At 38.2% G+C, this 22,943-nt stretch overlaps 4 protein-coding genes across 6 annotated transcripts; 2 read left to right on the top strand and 2 right to left on the bottom strand.

The window, feature by feature from the left end:
- The first annotated feature begins 786 nt into the window (after positions 1–786).
- On the top strand, positions 787–1,212 carry LOC103971140 (sigma factor binding protein 2, chloroplastic-like). The gene has a single exon (XM_009385099.3). It carries the CDS (start codon positions 787–789, stop codon positions 1,210–1,212), a length of 426 nt encoding a protein of 141 aa, XP_009383374.2.
- Positions 1,213–5,293: 4,081 nt separating this feature from the next.
- LOC135677609 (putative glucan endo-1,3-beta-glucosidase GVI) lies at positions 5,294–7,145 on the top strand. Of its 2 annotated transcripts, none has more exons than XM_065189972.1 (2): positions 5,294–5,434; positions 6,163–7,145. In XM_065189972.1, the coding sequence occupies exons 1-2, from the start codon at positions 5,362–5,364 to the stop codon at positions 7,113–7,115; spliced, it is 1,026 nt and encodes a 341-aa protein (XP_065046044.1). In that variant the 5' UTR covers positions 5,294–5,361; the 3' UTR covers positions 7,116–7,145. The 2 variants fall into 2 exon arrangements, with proteins under 2 accessions (XP_065046044.1, XP_065046043.1); XM_065189971.1 differs by having other exon boundaries at positions 5,318–5,434; positions 6,139–7,145.
- A 469-nt stretch (positions 7,146–7,614) lies between these two features.
- On the bottom strand, positions 7,615–12,084 carry LOC135675504 (structure-specific endonuclease subunit slx1-like). Its single transcript, XM_065185711.1, has 3 exons — positions 11,694–12,084; positions 9,112–9,218; positions 7,615–7,978 (listed from the first exon to the last, which is right to left on the bottom strand). Exons 1-3 carry the CDS (start codon positions 11,945–11,947, stop codon positions 7,806–7,808), a joined length of 534 nt encoding a protein of 177 aa, XP_065041783.1. The 5' UTR covers positions 11,948–12,084; the 3' UTR covers positions 7,615–7,805.
- Positions 12,085–12,947: 863 nt separating this feature from the next.
- Positions 12,948–22,525, bottom strand: LOC135675503 (uncharacterized). 2 transcript variants are annotated; one of them, XR_010513879.1, is made up of 8 exons: positions 21,866–22,525; positions 19,580–19,819; positions 18,617–18,706; positions 17,675–17,824; positions 16,066–16,190; positions 14,343–14,472; positions 13,434–13,831; positions 12,948–13,283 (listed from the first exon to the last, which is right to left on the bottom strand). XR_010513879.1 is itself a non-coding variant. In XM_065185710.1 (7 exons), the coding sequence occupies exons 1-7, from the start codon at positions 22,415–22,417 to the stop codon at positions 13,706–13,708; spliced, it is 1,413 nt and encodes a 470-aa protein (XP_065041782.1). In that variant the 5' UTR covers positions 22,418–22,525; the 3' UTR covers positions 12,948–13,705. The 2 variants fall into 2 exon arrangements, 1 of the variants encoding a protein (XP_065041782.1); XM_065185710.1 differs by having other exon boundaries at positions 12,948–13,831.
- Between the last annotated feature and the right edge of the window lie 418 nt (positions 22,526–22,943).

The following is a 22,943-nucleotide window of genomic DNA, read 5'->3' as shown; positions in this document are numbered from 1 at the left end:
CTTATAGGTCTTTTTCACACACACACACACACACACACACACAAAGATCATAATCATACTAAAGTCAACTAAAGCGGATGTGATGTCTTTTAGAGACCTGCAAAAGAAACCAAACAAGAAATGCGCTGGTCGTGTGTGAGATCGTAAGCTAAGATCATCAGGGTATTAGTTTTGGGTACGATATCTTCGGGTAAGATTATCCAGGTGTCAGTTTTTAGACTCGTGCATCTCCCTCCAATTTAAGGGTGGACTTAACCGTTAACTACCCAAAACAATGGAGCCCAATTAAAATACCTCCTGAGAACACTACAGTGAAGCCGAAGACATACTTCTGAACACACTTAAAGCCTTCCTCCAAAACCATTTAAAGCGCCTGACAATACGAATTACGTCACAATACAATTAACGAGTGGAGTCGCGAGGCCTTTACTGCCGTGACGTCGGGACTGGGCATCTGGCTGACGTATCGGCCCCCATTCATTGCTCCATTTGTCGTTCACTCGTAGCCAATCCCTGTCACTACCGCATTGATGGAGGTAACCTTTCTCCTCGCCTCCCTCCCTCTCTCTCTCTCTCTCTCTCTCTCTCTCTCTCTCTCTCTCTCTTCCCTCCCGACACAGTCCATTTCCTTAATCACATGCTCCCCTTTATCTTTCTTCCTTGCTTTTCATCCAATAAGCCCGAGTCACTTCTGTAGGGTAAATCCTCGCAGCATCACCACTTGCCGCTTCCTCTTGTCAAGCCTTGATTTGTGGAGCAGCAGTTCACTCACTCCGCAGGAAGGAGATGGAGAGACTGGGCGTCCACAGGAAGAAGAGCCCCAAGCAATCCAAGGCCAAGAAGACGCCCATCAAAGTGGTGTACATCTCCAACCCCATGAAGGTGAAGGCGAGCGTCGCCGAGTTCCGCTCCGTTGTCCAGGAGCTCACCGGCCAGGACTCCGACATCGCCGGCTTCTCCAAGTATCGCTCGGTGGACACCGATTCCGGCGATCCCCCTCCCTCTAACTCCCCCGGCTTGGCCGTCGAGTCAACCCGGGCAAACCCTAGCGACACGGATCTGCTCTACGATGCGTGTCGAAGGATCACGAGCCCGGTGAGGGAGTTGGATGAGTACTTCGACGTCTCAGAAATGCGCGATGGTTTTGCAGAGTTCTCGCCGTCGCCGCTGTACTACGAGCCCCAAAGCCATGGCGTTCGTGATTGCGTCTGATGAAGCGCAAAGGATGCACAGGCGATCTCGCTAGTAAGTTTGGTTGTGCAACTCTTTCGATCTATCTCATGCTGTCACTCAAATTTGCAGTCTTAGTACCAAAGGTGTGCATAGCTGTGTATTGTCTTAAGTAGGTGATTTTGTTCACTCTTGAAGTGGAAAATGGTGTGAAGATTAAGTGTGTTAGCAAGTTAAATGATTATAAATCTGGTAATTATAATGCTATTGGAGAATGGTCTTCGTGAATAATACAACCAAACTCATCAATAGATCCAAGTATGGTTTAGGAAGCGAAAGTGTTACGGAGGGAAGAATCATCTCGCCAGGAAGGTTCATTGATGAACTATGGAGTCCAACTGGTATACGACACTAGAAATGGGACGAGGTTAATAGATCTTGATCTTGACGTAATACTATGGAAACCTCATGTTGGATCTCGCAGACAACAATGTAGTACGTAGTGGTGAAGTCTAATTACCAGGTGAGGATTATAGGCACCAAAGTGTGTTCCTTTACGATCTAAGTTGGAAGTGGAATAAAGTTGCCTTGAAGCCTTCGTTCGATGGATGAAGACATCACAGGCATACGGCACTGATGACATCTCGAACCCCAAAGCTTGTGCAGGTCTAATTTTGTCAGCCAACTAAAGCTGTCCAAATAATATTGCTAGTTTCTCTGGGTTCCTTGTGTTGAAGTGGATGATGGTCTTTACTAGTGTTAGTGCCTTACAATAACAACACTCTTCATGTCTCAGTATCATGCATGGCAGATGGATCACTCACGTTGCTAGTTGCTTACTGTAAGACTTTACAGGTTATACTTACTTTTGTGTTTTGGATGGTTTATCATGGTTACTTAACTGCGTAAGCTAATTTTTTTTGTGTGAATCTGTCCATCAATGATGCGGCTCTTTGGATTTGCATACATTTATGTGAGAATTTAAAGTGGCTTAAGCTGCAGTGTGGAAGAGAAACTGGATCCTGTTTGTTGTTCTCTCTCCACTCATGACAAATATTTGGGTTACATGCATGATGCCTGTCGTTTTTCTGAGGCAGTGAGATGTAATGCTAAAGAGCATTGTGATTTTGAGAGGATAAGTATCTGCAAGTTACGCTTTCAGTTACCTAATGGTCCTCAAATGCAAGATCATCAACATGAAATGCTCAGAGACTTTGAATGCATGCAATATGGAATGTCAACTGTGGAAGAACACGAAGGCTCTTCGATAATTGGTTGCTGGTTGACTTTGGCAAGTAGTCTATTGTTGTCAACTTAAGACTAAACCATTTATAGAGCGAAGGGGGTAGATTTTGCTTGCTTTTCTGACGCACTAACTTGTATGCAAGTGGAACTGGTTGAATGACAGAGAACAACAATTAATGTGATTAATAGTTAGATCTGACAACCTCTTTGCTTGCATGTGAAAGCCGGCAATGCCACACCCATGCATGTACTGGAGGAGTGCATGGTCATAGTTCGGCCGTATAGTGACTCCGTTGCGTCGAGGTGGGGGTTTGCTGGAGATGAATATCTGGGGTTCATTTATTGTACGGAGACAATTGTGATGATCGATATCAAATGATATTGTCTTAATTTTTTGGAATCGTTTCTAAGTGTTTTTTTATTATATATGATGGTGTTAGGAGTTTAGTTGATCGGGCAACCGACTCATTAGAAATATTCAACATCGGTGTTGGAATAGGTACTCGGTCGATGGAAAGGACTGTACCCCTTGAGGTGTTAGATCCTGAGTTGGTAGGACTCGAGTATGGGAATAGTAGAGTGAATGGGACTGACGATACTTGTTGGACAAGTTAGGTAAGTCGAAACAGATAAGGAGCCATAGATCGAATTACTTCGATTAATGGGACAGGTGATACTTGTTGGACAAGTTAGATAAGTCGAAATAGATAAGGAGCCATAGACTGGATTACTTCGAATAGCATTTGTATTTATTGCATCAAGGCATTGAAAATTTCAATAGGCACAACTATGGTGGGTTGAGTTATTTGTTGATGTAGAGAGGTTTGGAGGAAAGTCAGGTCTTGAAAGAGTAAGCAAAAGAGACTTGGTTCGAGCATTTGTGACGATGAATCCAAGCCAATCAACACCCCCGATCGGTTTGAGATCATTAAGAAGATTACGGGGCTCGACAAAGGAGCATTCAGAGTCATTGGACAAGGTTTGTTTTGGGGATTCGATTCCTTAGAATTTGGTCGATTAAGACCCGTAAAGTTTTCTAAAGACATGATCGGACTCTCCTTCTTGCACTAATCTGTTAAAGCAAATTATAATTGTCCAATTCTTCTTCTTGTTGACTCTCCTCATGGAAACTTTATCTTGTTAGATGAAACTTGCAAAACGTGCCAAGGGCACTTCCGACAAATGCCCATGCAAAGCTTAAGCTAGTAACTAGTTAAACAGGTTGAACTAATCAAACTAAGAATGTGTGTCACCTAAGGATTCCTTTTTATAATGATCATTTTGAGCCATTACACCTATTTATTATGTTGTTCGAGCAATAATGAGAGACACCAAAATTCGATCGAAACCATCACCACCCAACGTCGAACCCGGGATTGAAGAACTATTCCACGTGATGCTCATTGGGGATGGCCACTTGGCTTTATTATGATTGTGCTGTCATCAAACTTCACAATAAATTTTTATAATTGTATCGCTTTGGGTGTTCGATGATTCACAAGAGCCAAAATGATTGGTTAAAAGCAGACATATCTACATTTCCAAGTGATACATATTGATTAAGCATTAAACATCAAAGAGGTTCTAAACATTTAAGGATTAAAAAATACATCTAATTTTTTCTAGCTTATTGGCGTATTAGAGCATCGGTTATAAGCAAACCACATGGAGATCTTAAAATCGATGACAACTCCGAGTTAAATGAGTTAAAATTAACATACACTAGATTGAATATCAATTCGATGTTGGGTTACGTGCTAAGTGTAATCGCCTCTCTTAATAGTTAGCAATGAGAAATTAGTCTTTAATGCTTCTTTTATCTCCACTTCAGGCATAAATATTTGTTAATAAATCAGTAGTTGCGTTTTTTCTTAATTTCTACCGAGGCTATAAATATTGTCGTAATGATCATCATTTCTTGACATGAACAACTTTCGAAGAATCGATTCAATATCATTCATTTAAGACTTCAATTACTAGGACAAATGGATTTCTTTTATCTTGATGCATTATAGCTTATTAGCCATTAGGTTTACATTATAATCTAGTTTTAGTCAATTGGATTTGTGAGATCGAGGATTAAAAGAGAAGAAGGAATTTCACATTGTTTGGAGATTGGATGAATCATATAATATATATTGAATTTGGATAATTTGGTGTCTAATCTCATAAGTCCTTAACATTTTAACTCGATCTCAAACTAATATCAAGCGAGATGTTAAGAAAATATTTGCATGTATGATAAAGATTAAAAGAAAACTAAAGAATAGTGTAGTCAAATGACATTTTATCGAGTTTGGCTCATAACAACTTCAGGTGCGGATTATATTTGTGTCCAACCTCATGTGTTACGATCCTGACGACGTTGACTTACACTCGGTTCGATTTAAGATCGACCTCACATACGCTTAGTTCCAACCCTTCATGCATATTAACTATAATATCATAGTAGCAACGACATCGAGCAACTCCAGCTAAGGTTAGGCAACTACAACCTAACACCACATTGACAAATTAATACCATACACGGGTTTCTCGACACCTAAAGTCCTGAAATGGTCCTCCTTGACCTCGCACAGAGCACACACCTAAGTTAAGTTGAAGAAGGAGGGGACAAGGTTGACCAATTGAAGATGCAGGTGATTTGCTTCTTCTGTTTACGAGCAGACTTTGCTGGTCGTATAGGACAAGTTGTATGTTTTGTTGAGCAGTTCTACTTGTCATCATTGACTAGATGATTGCTGGGAGTTCTAAGTCGAGAGACTTGGTGGGCAGTTGTGGTTGCTGGCTCTCTCTCTCTCTCTCTCTCTCTCTCTCTCTATTTCTATAAAGCTTTGTCATGGAGATTGAGATTGGAGAGGAGAAAGAAGGCAAGCAAGCAAGACGATAGAAAGAGAGAGAGAGAGAGAGAGAGAGAGAGAGAGAGAGAGAGAGAGAGTTGTGGGAATGGGCCAAGTTATGTTGCTGTTCCTTGGGGTTTCTATGTGGCTTCTCGGCTGCTGTTGGATAACTCACTCAGGTATGTTTTACCTTCATTTTTTTTGTTCGATAAGCATTCTTTTCTTTTGTTCTTGTTGATAGTTAAATATGAGGTGAAGTTAAAGTTGAGAAACCAGTTGTGTTATCTCAGGAAATTCTTCTCAGTTTGCTTTGTTCTTATATAGCCGACTGAGTTTAGCGATTTCAACACTATCCTGTTCAGAAATAGTATTTGCAAGTTTTCAATGAATGCAAAGGGCTAAGAGGAGACTTGCATGATAATTCATGGATTCTTAAGGCATTCAAATATGAAAATATAAATTACAAGTGAGGAGGAGGGTGATAGGACACACTAAATATGATTCTCACGATGAGTGAAATGCATCAAAGATTATGTAAAGATGTATAAGAAAATTTGTGTTTGTAGTTTATTTGAAAATTTTAGTGAACTTAAGCAAAACAATGTTAGTCCTCATTTATCTTGCGTATGCTATTTTGTGTTGGTAGAATATTATTTATTTTGTATGGTGTCAAGTTCTTCTTCCCTTTCATTTTCTCTTATTTTGTTCTAACATAATAAAAAATATATTTTTAGAGTATCGAACCAAATAAGTTTATCTCGGGGTTATATTTTTATCATGAATTCTCTAAATTATTTCTTCGATACGGAGGAACTTCTTCTCACGACAAATAGCATTTGTGTCAAAGCCATTAAAATTAAGATTGTGTACGTACCGATTGAAGCTGTCACTGTTCATACTGCGGCAGAAGCACTAGTCATCGGCGTAAACTATGGCTTGATTGGGGACGACCTCCCTTCCCCGGACAAAGTGATCGCCCTCTACACCTCCAGAAGCATCACAAGGCTGCGGCTGTTCAACCCCAACGCCACGGTCCTCGAAGCTCTCCAGGGTTCCGCCATCGAGGTTATCCTCGGAACCTACAACGAAGAACTCCAACGGCTCAGCACCGACGCCTCCTACGCCGCCGACTGGGTTCAGACCAACGTCGCCCCCTACGCGAGCTCGGTCCGCTTCCGATACATCAACGCCGGCAACGAGGTCATACCCGGAAAGCTAGCCAGCTACGTCCTCCCCGCCATGCGAAACCTCGACAGCGCACTCAGGGCCGCCAACCTCCACGTCCCGGTCACGACCGCCGTGGCCACGCAGGTGCTTGCCGTGTCGTACCCTCCGTCTCAGGGCGCGTTCTCCGAGTCCGCGGCGGGCGTCATGGCTCCCATAGCGGCGTTCCTGCAAGCGAAGAAGAGTCCCCTTCTCGTCAACGTGTACCCCTACTTCGCCTACGCCGGCAGTCCCCGTGACGTCCGGCTGGACTACGCTCTCTTCACGGCGCAGGACGTCGTCGTGCGAGATGGCTCGCTGGGCTACACGAACCTGTTCGACGCCATGGTCGACTCGATGTACGCCGCGTTGGAGAAGAGCGGAGGAACGGACGTGGACATTGTGGTGTCGGAAACGGGTTGGCCGTCGGGTGGTGGCGGAGTGGGTACGACGGTGGAGAACGCGAGGGTGTACAACAACAATGTGGTGGCGCACGTCGCGGGCAGCGGTGGGACGCCGAAGAGGCCGGGGAAGGCGACGGAGACGTACCTGTTTGCCATGTTCAACGAGAACCTTAAGCCTGAAGGCACGGAACGCAACTTTGGGCTGTTTCGGCCGGACATGCGTGAGGTGTATCATGTGGACTTGTCTCCTTGAGGCAGATGTATAAAGAACAATTTGTTGTCATTGATGTGCTACTAGAGGATGTCTGCTAATAAATCTACAAGTCAATCTCATCTTTATTTACTACAGAAATTTTTTTTACTTTTAATTAAATATATAATTATAATTAAAAAAATGTTTTTAATGTGTACAATTATCCTTATTTATTTTTTAATCTAATAATGATGCACCAAATATACTTATCAAAAATTAAGAGTTTGAACTTCGTCCCATAAATGTGCTATCTAATTTAACACATTTATCGTCAGAACCAAAGGATAAAAAGCATTGTTCATCTTTTGAGATTTCTTCCATGCATTCATACGAAGGTTGAAGTTTGAAAAATCTCATGGGACAAATGTGTTTCGTCATGTCATAATATGTACTTGACTTGCTTGAAGTTGAAAATTCAAAATGATAAATCTTAAAAATATTAGGTAGCAATGTTTTGGAATCAAATCTTATCTTTACCAATAAGCTTTGCAAAATAAAATAAAATAAATAGGAAGAAGATATTTGGAAACTGAATATGATCTAAAAGTTTAGATTCTCCTTTCTTTCACAAGTTACAACAAACATTAATCAAACAATAAAGAATAATTAAACTGATTCCTTTTCCACCAACCAGAGATCTCGTTGTCGATACTATGAGTTTGCAGCTTGATGATGAGTTCCGTTTACATATTACGATAAGCTTGATTGCCATTCTATTTGCAAGTAACTGCAATCAAACAATCCTCGAACACAGTTTAAAGCAGCTCGACGATGCTCCAATAATGGATTCGCAGCACAGTCTTGCTTCGTTTTCCTTGGCATTCTCCGTGAGACACTCTTCCATTTTGATTCAAACTCACAAGCTGCAAGGGAAGCAAGCAAACAGTGATTCGAGGAAGTCCAGCAAAACACAATGAATAAAGTAACAAAGTTTTGGTCCCTCAACTTGCAATGATGTAGCTAACTATGAAAAATAGGGAGAAAATATCACTGCCCACCGCATAAATTAGTTTCAGTTTCCATCCCAAGTAAGATGGAATTAATTTCTTACTGATGTTCTACAATCATTGCAAACAGTAAGGACAAACTTCTAATAATAACAAAATGTAGTTTTTGCCAGGATTAGCAAGACAAATAATTACCAAAATATAAATTTTAGATTATCGAAGCAGCAATACTTCTAGTTCAATATTCTGACGTTTGATTGCCCATTTTTTACTTGGAATTTTTACTCCTTATCTGTTGAAATTACAATAAAACACTAATAAACCTTGAATACTGCACCACAGTGAACCTACAATTACACAGAGTACTTGCACCGGTAGTAACAAGTAACCAGCAAGGCTACTGAGATTTTTGTTGACGAGTTGAAGTAGGTGGCCCAACTTACTGCAATAGTTCATTCTGATTCAGACAATTTCAGCTATCGAATAGAGCATAGTACTTCATTGTCTGGAGAGTAGCGCTATGGAAACTGCTAATGATTTTTCTGATGGCACATAAGCTTAGTGGAATTTAGTTATAAGACTTTTTTAACTCTCCTGATAGGAATAATCAATAAATGGCAAATAGTCATAGACCAAGATAAAATTCTTAACAAAGTCACAAGCTTTAGTGAAATATTTTAGGAATCTTTCTTTCAAAGTAATTTTTTAAGTTCCAACCATGGTGATCCCAGTGATCTCAGCTAGACAATCATTTTTGTCCAAAGACAAATGATGATCATCTCAACTACTTTATTCTTCTGATATTGAGCCTGCTCTTAACTGAGAAACCCCATGAAGTTGGGAGGAGCTTGATCTTAATAAGTAGAATGTATATCCACATTCTTCAAGTTATCAGAAAGGACGTGGAGTCAAATATATATGAATGATGAATACTCAGAGGGGACTGATTTTGTGACTAATCATCTTTATAGAGAACACGTGAAGAAGATGAAATGAACAAAATGTGCTCAGTGATAAGAAGACAAAAATGAAGAAACAAAGCTCTTTACCTTCACTTCGGTACTTAAATCCTCGAATAATACATGCAAGGGTCCAAGGCCTTCCAGCAGAGCATGCTTTTGCTCCACCTTTTAATATGCCATTATGTTGCTTCAATCTGCAGAATTGTTAGCAACTTTAAATAAATTAGAAAATGACGGTGACACTGAAAGTAACCAAATCACAGCATTGATTGGCATATATTTTTGTCATATAGAATTGTTACAGGTTAAAGGGCATGCAAACTATTACTTCAGGATTATAATAAATTTAAACCTATAATGAAATTGCAAAATATTATGAAATTGATGACTTAAAATGGTTATCCATTCTTTACATTTATGATGCAGTCTAACTAATATTGAAAAAAAAAAAATTCTTTGCTATTCGAATGAAGATTACAGTCCCTACACTCTCAAATAGTTACTTCTTCTAATGTGGTTACAGAACTTACTATCAAGTGCAACTAGTCCAAGGTGGTTGAACACAGCATAAACAAATTTATGCAAACTTCAATCTAGCCAATTTTCCTACCATGGGACTAATCAATGACCAAAAAGGAGATATGATCGAGTCAAATTCCAAAGTTTATGTCATCAGAATAATAAATATTTTACTGAAGATGAGTTTCCTAATGTTCACCTAGACCATTTATGACATCCAACTCTCACAAGCTAAGTCAATACCTTAATTTCTAAGGTAGCCTAGTACTTTCTATGCCATAAATAAATAGTTACTTTCATAAGGTCCATAAATATAAGCTAACAAAAGTATAAACAACAAGCTTTTAAGAACTTTCATGGGGTTGATTAATGACCAAAGTCTCTAGGAAGTAAAAATGTGTACTAATTTTAAAATTGTTTTTCAAGCCACATCATCCAACCTCCCTAAAGGGGTGAACCCAATGATGAGGCTCCTGCACCAATATAGGATCTAGAAAGGATCAACATATGCAACCTTACCAGTTATTTTCATGGCTCAAACTGTGGTCACCTAGGTCACAAAAAGTAAACTTATCAGTGTACCAAGATCTATCCTCATAATCTGACATCTAACTGTACACAACTAATGAATGAGACGAAGTAAACAAACATGTTTAAGCACAGTAGTTGCTAAAGACTCCACCATTAATGATTTTTTTTAAATTTCTTAGAATGGTCAATAAAATAAGCATGACAGCTCACAAGCTCATTCTACATTCATAATCTATGGAGTGAAATTATCCATCACAACAATGGGGAAAATGACCAGCTTTGTGCAAGGTAGCAACCAAATGCTGAACTCCCACCAGGCAGAAATGCTCTACCATCCAAGGAAAGGACGATAGCAGGAACAATGAATTTTTATTTTTAATAAATTGTGCTGAAATAGTAAGCTTTGCTTATTCAATCATTCATGTGCACATATATGATTGTTTCTTCAAGCAAAGCTTCTAAAAGTTTAATGCATTCTCTGAGCCACAATTCTTTTCATTCTAGCCAAATAGCCTTTTAAGATTTTGGCCTTGCTAATTCAAAATGGCTATATTGATGCTCCAACTAGAAGATCTAGATTCCATAAAATATAAGCACCTGATATGACAAACAAAAAAGAACCATAATGTGATTTGGCTTATGAGAGCCAAATTACATCAATGTAAATTTTCTGCGGCTTTAAATTTCACTGGTACTAAATATGCTTTTTTTTGCTGCAAGCAGCAGTTTTCTGCAATTTGGAGCTATCCAAGTCCAGATTTGATCGGTTTGATTGTGTACATGACAGACCCTTAGTTACAGATCCTCAATTTAATTAACATAAGAGAATCAATCTAAATCAATATCAAGACCAAATCATTCAAAAATAACAAGTTGCAGATCTCCTCCTTGCAAAATAGGAAGACCGCCGGAGCTCCTATCAACAAAGACAGATCATTGACACAAAAGCACATACTTTTCCTGTCCATCATTTGACATAGAAGAGCACATCAATTTCCTTGTCAATCAACCGCAACACAATGGTTTCAGATGATGCTACAACAGGTCCATCATTTCAAAAAAAAATGTTTCTCATGGAGATCTCATAATCCATAATCAAGTCATGAAGTTTCCATAACAGTGTAAACGCATATCATACATCCGGATCCTGTGGCATGGTCAATCTAGTATGACTGAGGTAACACACACTGAAGTTGTGAACAAAATTGGAACATGACTATAACATAAATTCCAGTTAAAATTATCAAGATTTTCATTCAAATATCTAACAAGCTTTCTTTTAAGGAGAAAGCTATATTAAGATCTCAAACGAATAAATACATCCGTCCACTCTATTATCAGAGGAGATCAAAACCTCCAAACCAGAAGGGAGTTGTCCTTCCCAAAACATGTCAGATTTGGTAGCACGAGCAAAATTAGCTAGCCGATGCTCCCTGTAAATGTTAGCAATCATACTTTCCTCAAAGCCATTAATTCCTGGAATTACATTGCTAATATCGGGCAAGCGTTTGATCCACAACGTTAGCAACCAAATGGGGGCGTTAAGGTGCGAGTTATTTCAGCTAAATCAATCGAAATCCCCCGCCCCAACAAATGAGAAAGGAAGAATAGAACAATACCGGCGTAAGAAGTTGGTGGTGACGCCCACATAAGTCCGCGGCAGGCGGGATGAGACGATCAGATAGACGGACCACCCAACGTTCTTGGGACGCTGCTGTTTTCCACCTCTCTTCTTGTTGTGGTGGTTGCGGAGGAGGGAGGATGAGGTCGAGGACAACGAAGAGGGCGACAACGCCGTGGAAGAGGTTGGCGTGCTTTCGGTGTGAATTGGGCGAGAACCTTTTACGGATCGAAGCGTGGACGAAAGCCTCATCGTCGTTGATGGCCGTGCGACGGAAGGACTTGGCTTTGTTTTGGGGAGAACTCCCGTGGCCTTCTGGGAAGCCAAACCACATAAAGAAAATGATGCTGGGAAGGTAATGTCAGGAATAGCGCGCTATCGCAACTGCGTTATTGATCGGACCATCGTTTTAATAATAAATAGTATATATATATATATATATATAACTTTTATAATTATGATAATATATTTGGAAAAAACTTCGCCTGGTTGTAATTATGAAAATTACTTAGAAAAGGGGCGTTTTTTCCTAAATAAATAAATATACCTTTGACCTTTTAGACGATTTTGTATTAAATTAGATGAAATTGAATCGAGCCAATCTGATTCGATCTTCTCCCCTTCTAGAAGGGAGGAAGAAGAGGGAAGCCCGTGGATCACAACTTGAACCGGGGTTGACCTGAATCATCCATTGTTCAAATCCGTTTCAAGAAAATTTGAAGGAAAAAAAAGATTGGAATGGCGGAGTAAATATAAATTTTATAAAAATACACTAAAGCAAATTTTCAATAAACGGACATCAACCGAATTAGTGAAATTTTTTTTAGGTTAATTTCCCTAATAATAATTTGTTATGATATGTGATAAATATTATTCTTTGATTTTTTTTTCTTTATTCTTTACTCTTTCGTCTATTTTTTTTTCCCTCCTCTTCCTCCTTCCCTTAGTTTTCCTTTTTTTTTAATAAAAAAACAGAGAAAATTATATTACTTCAAAAATCTAATACATCATGTGCCTTATAATAATAAATCATCATCCATCTAAAATTGGACCTAGAAGTCCCAACAAAAATTAAATCAGAAAGGATTCCAACATGATCAACTCCAACAATGATAAATATTTTCCATGGAGATCAAGTTTATAGCTCATCAATCAAGCAACCCTTTGGTCCTTCCTTGATGTCTATCGTGACACCCCTTGTTCTCATTAAATCTACCTTCTGCCAAACCATAAGTGTCATTAGAGAATCTAATAATAAAGTTCAATCCATCAATCTGTCGTATTACATGAAATAAAACATCAGTATTATGTCACTCATATTCTCATATCCATTTAATTATGTTTGTGGAAGAAAAATGAATCATTGCTTTACTAAAATTAACATCCAAACAAGATTTATCCAAACAAATTGCCCCCTTCAACCTCTTTTTCTACCATTTTTATCTCTTCGTCATGTCTCTCTTCTCCTCTATCTCTGCTTTTGTTTTGCCAGTGCAATCAGTCTCATCCATCTTCTTGTATTATCTTCTACTTTTCTTGCTCTCTTTCACCCTTTTCTTTTTCTTCTATCAGCAGATATTTCCCATAACTGAAAATTTTTACAAGCACTAAGAGGCTGCCATGGGATTACATCATTAGCTATCACTATTTAGTAACATGGCCAACAGCTATTAATACATTATAAAGATAATGACCGACTCCTCTTTATGTAGAGAAAGGACTGTTGATCCTCCCTTACCCCGGAATGACAGGAAGCTTGTGCACTGCACGCTCTTTCTTACAATGACTGGCTGAAAGAAATTGGGTTTAAGCCTTACGGCAGTGTATCCTCTGCAGACAGTTCGCAATCCTCTTGTGAAGCAATTTGATGCATGCTGCTGCAGGGAAGTTGCCATTGTATCAGAAGTATTTCTTCGTTGAATCTGTGTATAATGATGGAGCGTCTTCCCAATGCATGTAGGTTTGTGGCTTTATATATGTACATGATCTGTGCAATGAACTGGAGAAATATTAGAAGTCCACACCACTGTTAAACTGAACAGAGAAGGAAGGCCTGCCAATAGAGATGAGGGGGGTTTCCACTCTAATAACTATTCCGGACTTCCCAGCATTTCCATTCCACTTGGATCTCCCGAACTGCGAGTTGCAAGGATAAAAGCATATATTAGACCAAAACTAATCTTGTCCTTCTTAACATGTTGGTTAATACTTCGAGAGAAATCAATACAGTGCATGATGAGCATTGAATGTTCCCAAATTCGAAGACAATAAATTTCAAGCTCATTCCTATCAAATTTCAAGAAAATGATTTGTGCTCGACTCTTAGTAAATTGTAACTCATTAATTAGGTGGTTGAGGGATTCAATGTACAAGGGATTTATAAAACGAGAAGGAAGGAAGATTGGTGGGGCATTCTTGTTTTTGAAACCTTATCAAACTTATGTATTTTGAACTACTAACTCTTAGTTATCTCTTGAAAATGAGAAAGTTCTCTTTTTGTTTCTCTCATATCGCACTTCTTTTTTTCGCTCTTTTCTTCTCTCTTGTTTCACATCAGAAACGCACGATATGCAGTAACTTCAAAAAAGACTCCTACCACTTCTATCTGTGAGAATTTCAAAACCACAACCAAGAACAATTAACTTACAGCTATAGATGCAAAGGCAACTGGATGAGACATAACAGAACAACCACAGCTTAGACTAAGTCTCTCGTCCATAGAACGTATGAGCTCTGCTTGCAAACCAGGATTGCTTCCTCCAAATGTGGGGCATAAGCTGGCAATAAGAAAAGAACTAAAAATAAGTGAAATAAATTTTCTATGTGAAAATTTAGCTAAAACTTCAATCAGATTACAATTTCAGCAACGACAATTAGCACACTGAGAACATACAAAAGGCCGGTTCATATGGCACAAAAGGATTTACTGCTGGGGTATGGCAATTCAGGCATGATCCATATATTGACTGATGTCATTTTGGTTGTATTAAGAACAGTAAGTGCAACCAAACTAAAAAGACCCACCATCTTAGTAGGGAATAATTTTATCAAGCACCATAGCAATAAAGTTAGTGATATATCTATCATTCCAAAATAGGGTGTACCCATTGCACGAGGTCTAGGGAAGATCAATGATTTATCTGTCATTATATTATACATTTATTTCCAGGTGGTGACAGCATATGTATGGAAAGGGTGTGCAGTAGCATGAATTTCCATCATTATAGCCTAAATTAAAAAACTACATCATAAACCTAAATGAGTATCCTGCAAAAGTTGGAAAGGAATATTAAATCAAGTTTTGCAAATAAAACCATCTGACCAAACTAAGCACAACAGTAAAAGGATAATTTCCTAAATGGGAGAAGCAAATAGTCATGGTAATGCAAACTCTATCATTTAAAAGTTTCCAGGTGTTGCTAGGAAAACTTCATTGTAATGGTTCAGAGATTCAAACAGATATGAGAGGAAGCAAAGTATAGCAAACATGAAGCCTAGCGGAAAGCCACCCATGACCTTTGCCAAGCAATAAATTCCCTTTGGATCGGTTTCCCATATTAGATGGGCAAAATACTAAGCATTGTTTGGCCATACACATAAACAAAGTCCGAAGATAACTATTTAGTGGTTCCTAAGCACCAAGATGAGCTTCCATAAAAATGGCAATCCAACCATGCATAACTTATCCACACTATTCTCAGAAAGAAAGAAAACGTCAGCTGCAAAGGAAGATGAACATCATCTAAAATCAAATAATTTTATCTCGTCCATTTTTTAACCAGCACCTACATCTGCATTGTCCAAAGAAAAATATATTTGCATATTCTTTGAAGTTTTTATTGCCAATAGCAAAATGCCAGTCACTCAGAAATGGCAAGCTAAGGTGAAGTTTAAGATACTGACGGAGATGAACCAGACGTATACATTTTTAAACATATAAAACAAGATAAATAAAGACTATATTTTAGCACTCAAGTTTATGTTAATCAAACATCCAATGAATGAAGCGTGCATTGAATTAGCAAGCTAAGGTGCAGTTCCATGATACTGATAAGGCATGAAAAAATGTAACAATTTTTAATCATCCTCAAACTTAAATGTCAACTATATTTAGCTTAGGATACTATTAAATCATACATGTAATAAATCAAGGACATTTTATCATTTAAGACGGCATCAGTGTGTTCAAATATAACATAGACTTCTCCAAAAGCAACTAGAGTATAGGTTAATTATAACATAATCATAACAAAGAAGTATTGGGCAACACTGGGGAAAAAAATGAATTAAGTATCATCACATTTTAAGAAATTATTGCCAATAGTATGTTAAAAATGAAAAGATGTCTGGCAGAAGTAGTTATTTGCAACCTGAATTGGATGGTTGGTTGTAACATGAGACCAGATCTCTTCCAAGCTAAATCTTGTACAACCCCAAGTGAAAATGATTTATCAGGCCACTGAACCATTGGAATAATACGAGTGCCACTTTTATTCTGCAAGGAATCAGAGAAAACTGTTTGAAGCCAAAGGGTAAGCAACATCATCGGGCTTGAAAAGAAATTTCTTAATAAACTGAAGCAGGAAGTAGTAAGCACAGCGACACTTTAAAAACAAGACAGAAGCAAAAAATTGGAAAATTCAGTTAAAAAGGATACCGCCTAAAATACAGTAACTGAGAAACGTGTAAACAATATAGCATAATACTGCATAACTATTTCTGTTTATTGTAAGGTAGTCACAAACATGAGACTCTTGATCGATGTTGGAAAACTAAGATCATAACAAACTCATTTTGCTATCTTCAGAATTCAAGTATGAAATTTGATGAGTCAACCGGGTGATTTTGACAAGTCAAGACTTTTGACGACAGTTTAAAGATAGATGTCTGATGGTAAATGCCAGAAATTAAAGCAAGAAATCAGAGGTCAAAGTGCTATCTGGAAAGTGGACAGATAAGAGGGAACACTAATCATTATTTGTTTTTTCATCTAGTTAGCATCCTTCTGTAAAATGAAAGACCTGATGGTGTTCACCTATATATAGAATCCATAACTCGAGTTTTAAGGCAATGTTATGATATTTCATGAATAAAAATATCTAGGACAGATATGCCTTATTTTATATGTTCCTTTTAACTTCTTTTCCCTTATTCTATTCCCTCTTTCAAATTCTTGTCTTCTACTCCCCTTCATTCTAGACCCTGCCATGGTCCAATTCGAACCAGAACCTCAACGTTTTGGCGGTTCCAAACCGAACCGGAAAGGGATTGTTCTGGTTCCTGGAATCTAAAACTGGCAGAAACAGTTTTGATTCAATTCCGAACCAGCTAGAAAAATAAAAAAAAACCTAAATGTCCCTGCAAATGATGAATCTACCCCTTTCCAATAGTTCAATAAATGGTTAATTGGAGGGGAATTTTGAAAAAATCAAAAAAAATTGAGATAGGCAGTTTCAGTTCAGAATCAGAACTGGAACTGACAGTTCTTGAACCGGAACAGCTTGGAACTGGTTCAGTTCCGGTGCCAAATTCGATGGAGACGGAACCGCCGGTTTTGGAACTAGGACTACTTCATTCTCCATTTGCTTGTTGTTCCATTTACTACAAAAGACAACCACCATGAGTGATGGATCCGTGCTCCAACAAGGCACAAGGTTCCATGAGTGCATCAGTAACTCAAATGCTAACAAGACAACTCTAAGATCACCAATCAAGTCATGAAGTTTTTCTAATTGAAAGATTAAGGTGGTGTTTTGACTTATTCCTTGAGATGAATCGACTAGGCAAAATTTTGCAGCCACACTATTGATTCAGGCTCTTGTCTAACTCAATTAATTTTGTAACTTAGTGACAATAAAGATAACCTAGATCTCCAACATTGCTCTTTAGGCAGTAAATTGCAAATCTTAGGAAGAAAAACCAGTTTCTTAGTAAGAAAACTACTGAGATTTTCTACAAAATTTGAGACATTAGGGCAACCTTGCAAGAGAAGCTGAATTTTGTTTCTCCAGGATATTGACTTTGAGCCTGAAGCAACCCACCAAAGACAGGAAGGAAAGCACTAGTGGTCAGCCCCTCACCAGCCACATATGTTAGTTGCCCATTTGGGAACTGCAAATCCATGAATGTCTGGAAAACAAAACAATCAAAGATATTAAGCAGAGTGTGTCTATAGTTCCATCAATTTGCATGAAAGACTTCAAACACGAAAAAGAGATTGATGTGGGGTCATAATGCTTGGCATAACATCTATATATCTCTTATTAAATTATATCAGAAATTGAAAATTGAAATGGGACTTACTGGTTACTGCTAAAGAACAATACGAGGAGTGAATTGTGATTGAAACATTATTTCATAAAACAAGATTACATATGCCTCCTGCAGAACTCCATAGTTAGATATTGGCATATGTATCCTTCAGCAAGTCACAGGTTATTCTGTCTTCAATGGCCTACTTCAAACTTCATTTACATGATTATTGTGTGGATGCCCATGTCAAAGGCATTTACATGTTCTTTCAAGTTTTCTAGGTTTATATGTATTATTTCAATTTTTTACAAAAGAATATGTTGAAGCCTCATGGAAGCATATTTTATTTTATAGAAAATAACCAATTAATGCGCTTGAACTATTTATAACAGTTAGTATTAATATTAGATGAATGATGATAATAAATATGTTCACCTAGTTTTTCATGCAGAGCAGGATTGAGTGGTTGCAACACCAACAAACATCATATTTGAGCTTCATAATATCTCAACTCATCTATACGTGTGCAAAGATGCACAAGGAGATCATTCAAAATGAAAAGATGATTTACCAAATAAGCAGAAAAGGAAACAATGAGTCAAGTATTAATAGAAGCATCAGAAGAGGCTAAAACCTTACAATAAATACAGACACCACAATAGAACTTACGCAAACCAATGGGTTAAGACGGATCATTGACATCAACAACCATCGCCTATGCTTTGACCATAGAGCTGGACACAAGGAATGGATTCCATTCTGTAAACAAATTGCAATATAAGTATTTTTATAAGGATGATAAGAAGAAAATATTAGTTTCCATTGATAAAGGTACCAAGTATCTTAATTTTTATTGAAAAAGGCACGAAGTATATTGATTTTGATGGATAAGTGCAACCGGAGGTAGCAATTATCTTCTATGGGAACAACCCACCAAAGCTACAGTTTACTACTATTAAAAGGAAAATTAGGACACTGAGGGCAAAAGAAACCATGGCAGACCTGATTACATGCAGATCAGGACATGTAAAAAAAAGTGTACACAGTAAGTTTCAACAGATAATAAAATAATGAATTAAAAACTTCAGCTTGCATAGCATTGATTGCAACGTAACAAATTTTACAAAATATTAAGTCAGAAGCTTTGTAAACTACGAAAACTAACCAGCTTCTGGATGATAGCAAATAATCAAAAGAAAAAACCTATTTACAATTCTTTTTTTATCAAAGTGCCAATAGGTTGAGGTTGCACTAGGTGGAGCAAGGGGAAACTTTGTGCAAGCAGGGGATTGAATCTAGGCATCCCAAAAGGAGAATAATACACTTACCACTTAGACAAGCCAGCAGAGACCTATCTACAACTAGGTACAGCAAAGCCATAAAAACAAAGAAAAGAAGAACAAATTACAGGACCAGTAAAGGAATATTTAGTATGTTTCAAGTATGCTAGATAAAGAGTTATGTGCTTGGAACAACAATGACATAGAACCAATCATAAAAAAATCAATAAAATCTGATAAGCATTAAGCAACTAGAGAGAAAGATGCTCATAAAAAGATGGACATGGAATAAATAACTCAAAAAAAAAGTAAACTACTGGGACAAATTCCAAATAAGATTTTTTTTTTTTACCTTATAGTCATAACCGTACCAAAGCAAGTGTTGCCTTGATAGATGAACAGGCAACAGAAGTGTAGTATTACGGACAAATAGTACAGGACCAAGCTGGATGAGAAATAGAGTTGAACTCTCATTTCTTGAAGTGGACCCACCATGTGATGCCTCTGCTCTCCATATGTCTCCCCTTGCGACCAATGAACTTTCAATGTCATTGGACATACTATCATATGTTGATGTAATATTAATGGTGCCCTGCATCATGTGTCACACATCAAAGTTAGCTTCTAACTAATGCATCATATATGACATAATGAGACTCAAAACTAATGTTCAGATCTCATAGCAGTATCATAGACTGATGAACCTTCTAAATATATGACACATGATATTCATCTTAAAACAGAAACATCATTGCAGTATATTATCTGAGTAAAATAATTACAACAAAACAAAACATTCAGTAAGAAGATTGAATATTATGTTGGAGAAAATTTCCAGAGAATATAATAATGCCAGGAAAACATGTCTAATTCCTACATTAACTTCATGTTTACTTAATACAGAGAACAAAAGTGTACTATGGTGGAAGACCATCAAATTCCTTCTACATGCTGACAATTTAATAAAGCATGAGAAAGAAAGAAGTTTATGTTAGGACATTTATTCTTACACAAAAAGTTTGTATTGTTGAGATAAGAATTTTGATATGGATGTCTGGAGTTGAAAAGAAGGAAAAGAAATATCATTGTTCATGAACAATTAGGCACCATTTTGTCAAGGAACAAAATGAGAGAGAATCGTCTAAGATGGTATGAACATGTGCTTAGGAGATCTACGATTCTGATAGTTAGAAGAGGTAAAATGATTAGCGTTAGTGGTATGAAAAGAGATAGAGGAAAACCTAAAAATAGTTTAATAAAAACTACAAATAAAGATTCAAAACTCTTAACTTAATCAGACATGGATTTTGACATGCCTTAATAGTAGCAAAAGATCTATATAGCCGACCCAAATAGTTAGGACTTACAATTTTGAAAGAAAGTAGCATAAGGAGTAGTTATCAATTGAAGAATAAGGACCACGTCATCATATTTTCTTAATCAATTGTCAAAATCTTTAAATTAATAAAGGTCAGTTTGAAATATAATTTGTAATACTCTGATTAGACCCACATTAGAAGTGCGCAAGATTAAGATTGACTTATAAAGGTCTTATGAGTGTACTACTATCAACTTTAGCTTAAGCATTTTGATTAGTGGTTTAGGTTAAACAAAGTTGATGGGCCAATTAACCCATCAAGCCTCGATCGTGACATAATTAGCATCTCTTTGTTAGCTAAATTCAAATCAAGGTTTGCAGGTCAGAACTAATCCTACGATACAAGATCCCAGTCTGCAAGGGTCACAATAAGACGATATATAAACATTCAAAAGATTCTAAAAGTCATTATGAACAAGGGGAAATTATATATAAGAAGACAAATTTTTAGAGATTATGTAAATTTGTAAATATAAAAAATTATTTAAGATATGATATAACATGTTTTATAGGAAAGAGAACCTGTGATCCCAAACATGAGACCACAAGTCCACTAAATCCTAACCTGGCAAGCTATTCCCAAGATTAATCCCGCAACCCTTCCCTTCTCTCTCTCTCTCTCCATCCCATGGCTATCAAGGAATCCAATTTAGTGGTTGCTTAACCATCCGATGGTAGTCACAGGGCACAAATAACAAACAATAAGCTAGTGGGCCAACAACATATCTGAACTAACAAGTAATAAGCTAGTGCGCCCCTAACAACATATCTCAATTACCAGGTAATATATGAAATTTAGATAATTCTTTTTTTAATGAATGTATTACTTGAAGTCATATCATTGGCTACCTAAAGAAAATTACCTTGTATAAATAGCCATTATCCTGTTACAGTTTGTCCACTTGAGTGTCTATCCTCGTCTTTAACTAAGATAGGCAACATTGGTATCAGGCAAACCAATCATATGATGAACCAAAACTTAAAAAATAATTTAGTATTGCAGACTATTCTTTTAAGCATCTTAGCTTGTTATATGCATCCAACCAATCAAAAGTAGCATGTATTTTATATGTATATGGAAAATCCAAGCATGTAATCGCTTTGTATCAGGTCAGAGTTTTTTTTTTTCCTATTTCAAAAGCAAATCAAAGTATGTATGATTGTTAAAAACAGCAAAAAAACAATTAGTCCAAAAAATTTCACGAAACCAACAAAGAAGAGAAAAAGAAAACAGCAAAAAATAAATGATGTAAGCAACACCTGCGGTTTCTTGAAAGGTCCAGAAGTTCTCAACTCAAGTTCGACTCCATCATCATCATCTTCCAACCCATCCAAGCCTCCCACTGCTGCCACTGGCTCCAAGAACCCACGACCACCGAACTGTTCAGCGACCAAGCCAAACTCCTCGGCGGCGCCAGTGCCACCACTGCTGCGGCACGTCTCCACGTTCTCGTCCCTCTTCCTCGTACCATACAAATCCAAACCTGTCACGGCCGTGCGCCTCTCATCCCCCTCCTCGTGTCGTAAAGGCACAGGCAGCTGCCTAAAGAACTGCTTGACGACGCCATGGACGCAGGCGCCGGCCTGGCCGAGTCGGTTTCCGATGTCGAGGATGGCGGAGACGCCGTCAGCGGCGGCAGCGGCGGAAGGAGAAAGGACAGGTTCGAGCTTGTGGGGTGAGGTCCAGGGGAAGGTGGGCGGGGCGATGTGGGACTGGAGTAGGCCGTTGAAGCCCTGCGCGAGGCGATCGGCGAGGTCGAGGCCGTGGCGCTGCACTTCCTCCCACGCCTCGAAAGATCTCTCCACGAACATCTGCTAGGGTTTCCGAATCCCTCACTGTGTTCTGTTCTCCTCCAAGGAAACGATCGGATTGAAAGGCGGATTGGGGTTCGTAAAGGGAGTGCGCTTTTGCTCCCTCCGACCTTTCTCGGTCCCATTGAAATAGAAGCATGGGTATTTCAATTTAATCGAACTACCCCGCAATTCATACGGAGTCGGGCACACACGTGTGGGGCCCCCTATCGGCCTTTGGGGTGGGTGGCTGTGTGTTCGTTATTTGATGGTCTTTAATGGATTCACTTGTTGCAAGGATTTTAATCGAATTCTTAAAGTTGAATAACAAAACAATCATAATATTTAAGAGAAAAAAAAAAATTCAATGCGTTACGCAACTCATTGTCTCCTATAATTCGAAAATCATAATTTTGAGGTCGTAAATGTCGGGCCCCACGAGTTGCTATAGGAAACTTCCTTGTCTCGGTCGGGTGCATGACGTGCTATGAGAATCCAAGATTTTTAGGTGCATCTCATCCATGCAATGCAAAGTGCAAATACGTTT

This window comes from Musa acuminata, chromosome BXJ1-6 (genome assembly GCF_036884655.1).
Source record: "Musa acuminata AAA Group cultivar baxijiao chromosome BXJ1-6, Cavendish_Baxijiao_AAA, whole genome shotgun sequence".
Taxonomy (NCBI): domain Eukaryota; kingdom Viridiplantae; phylum Streptophyta; class Magnoliopsida; order Zingiberales; family Musaceae; genus Musa; species Musa acuminata.
The sequence above is the reverse complement of the archived record's forward strand: the minus strand, read 5'-3'. Positions and strand labels throughout refer to the sequence as shown.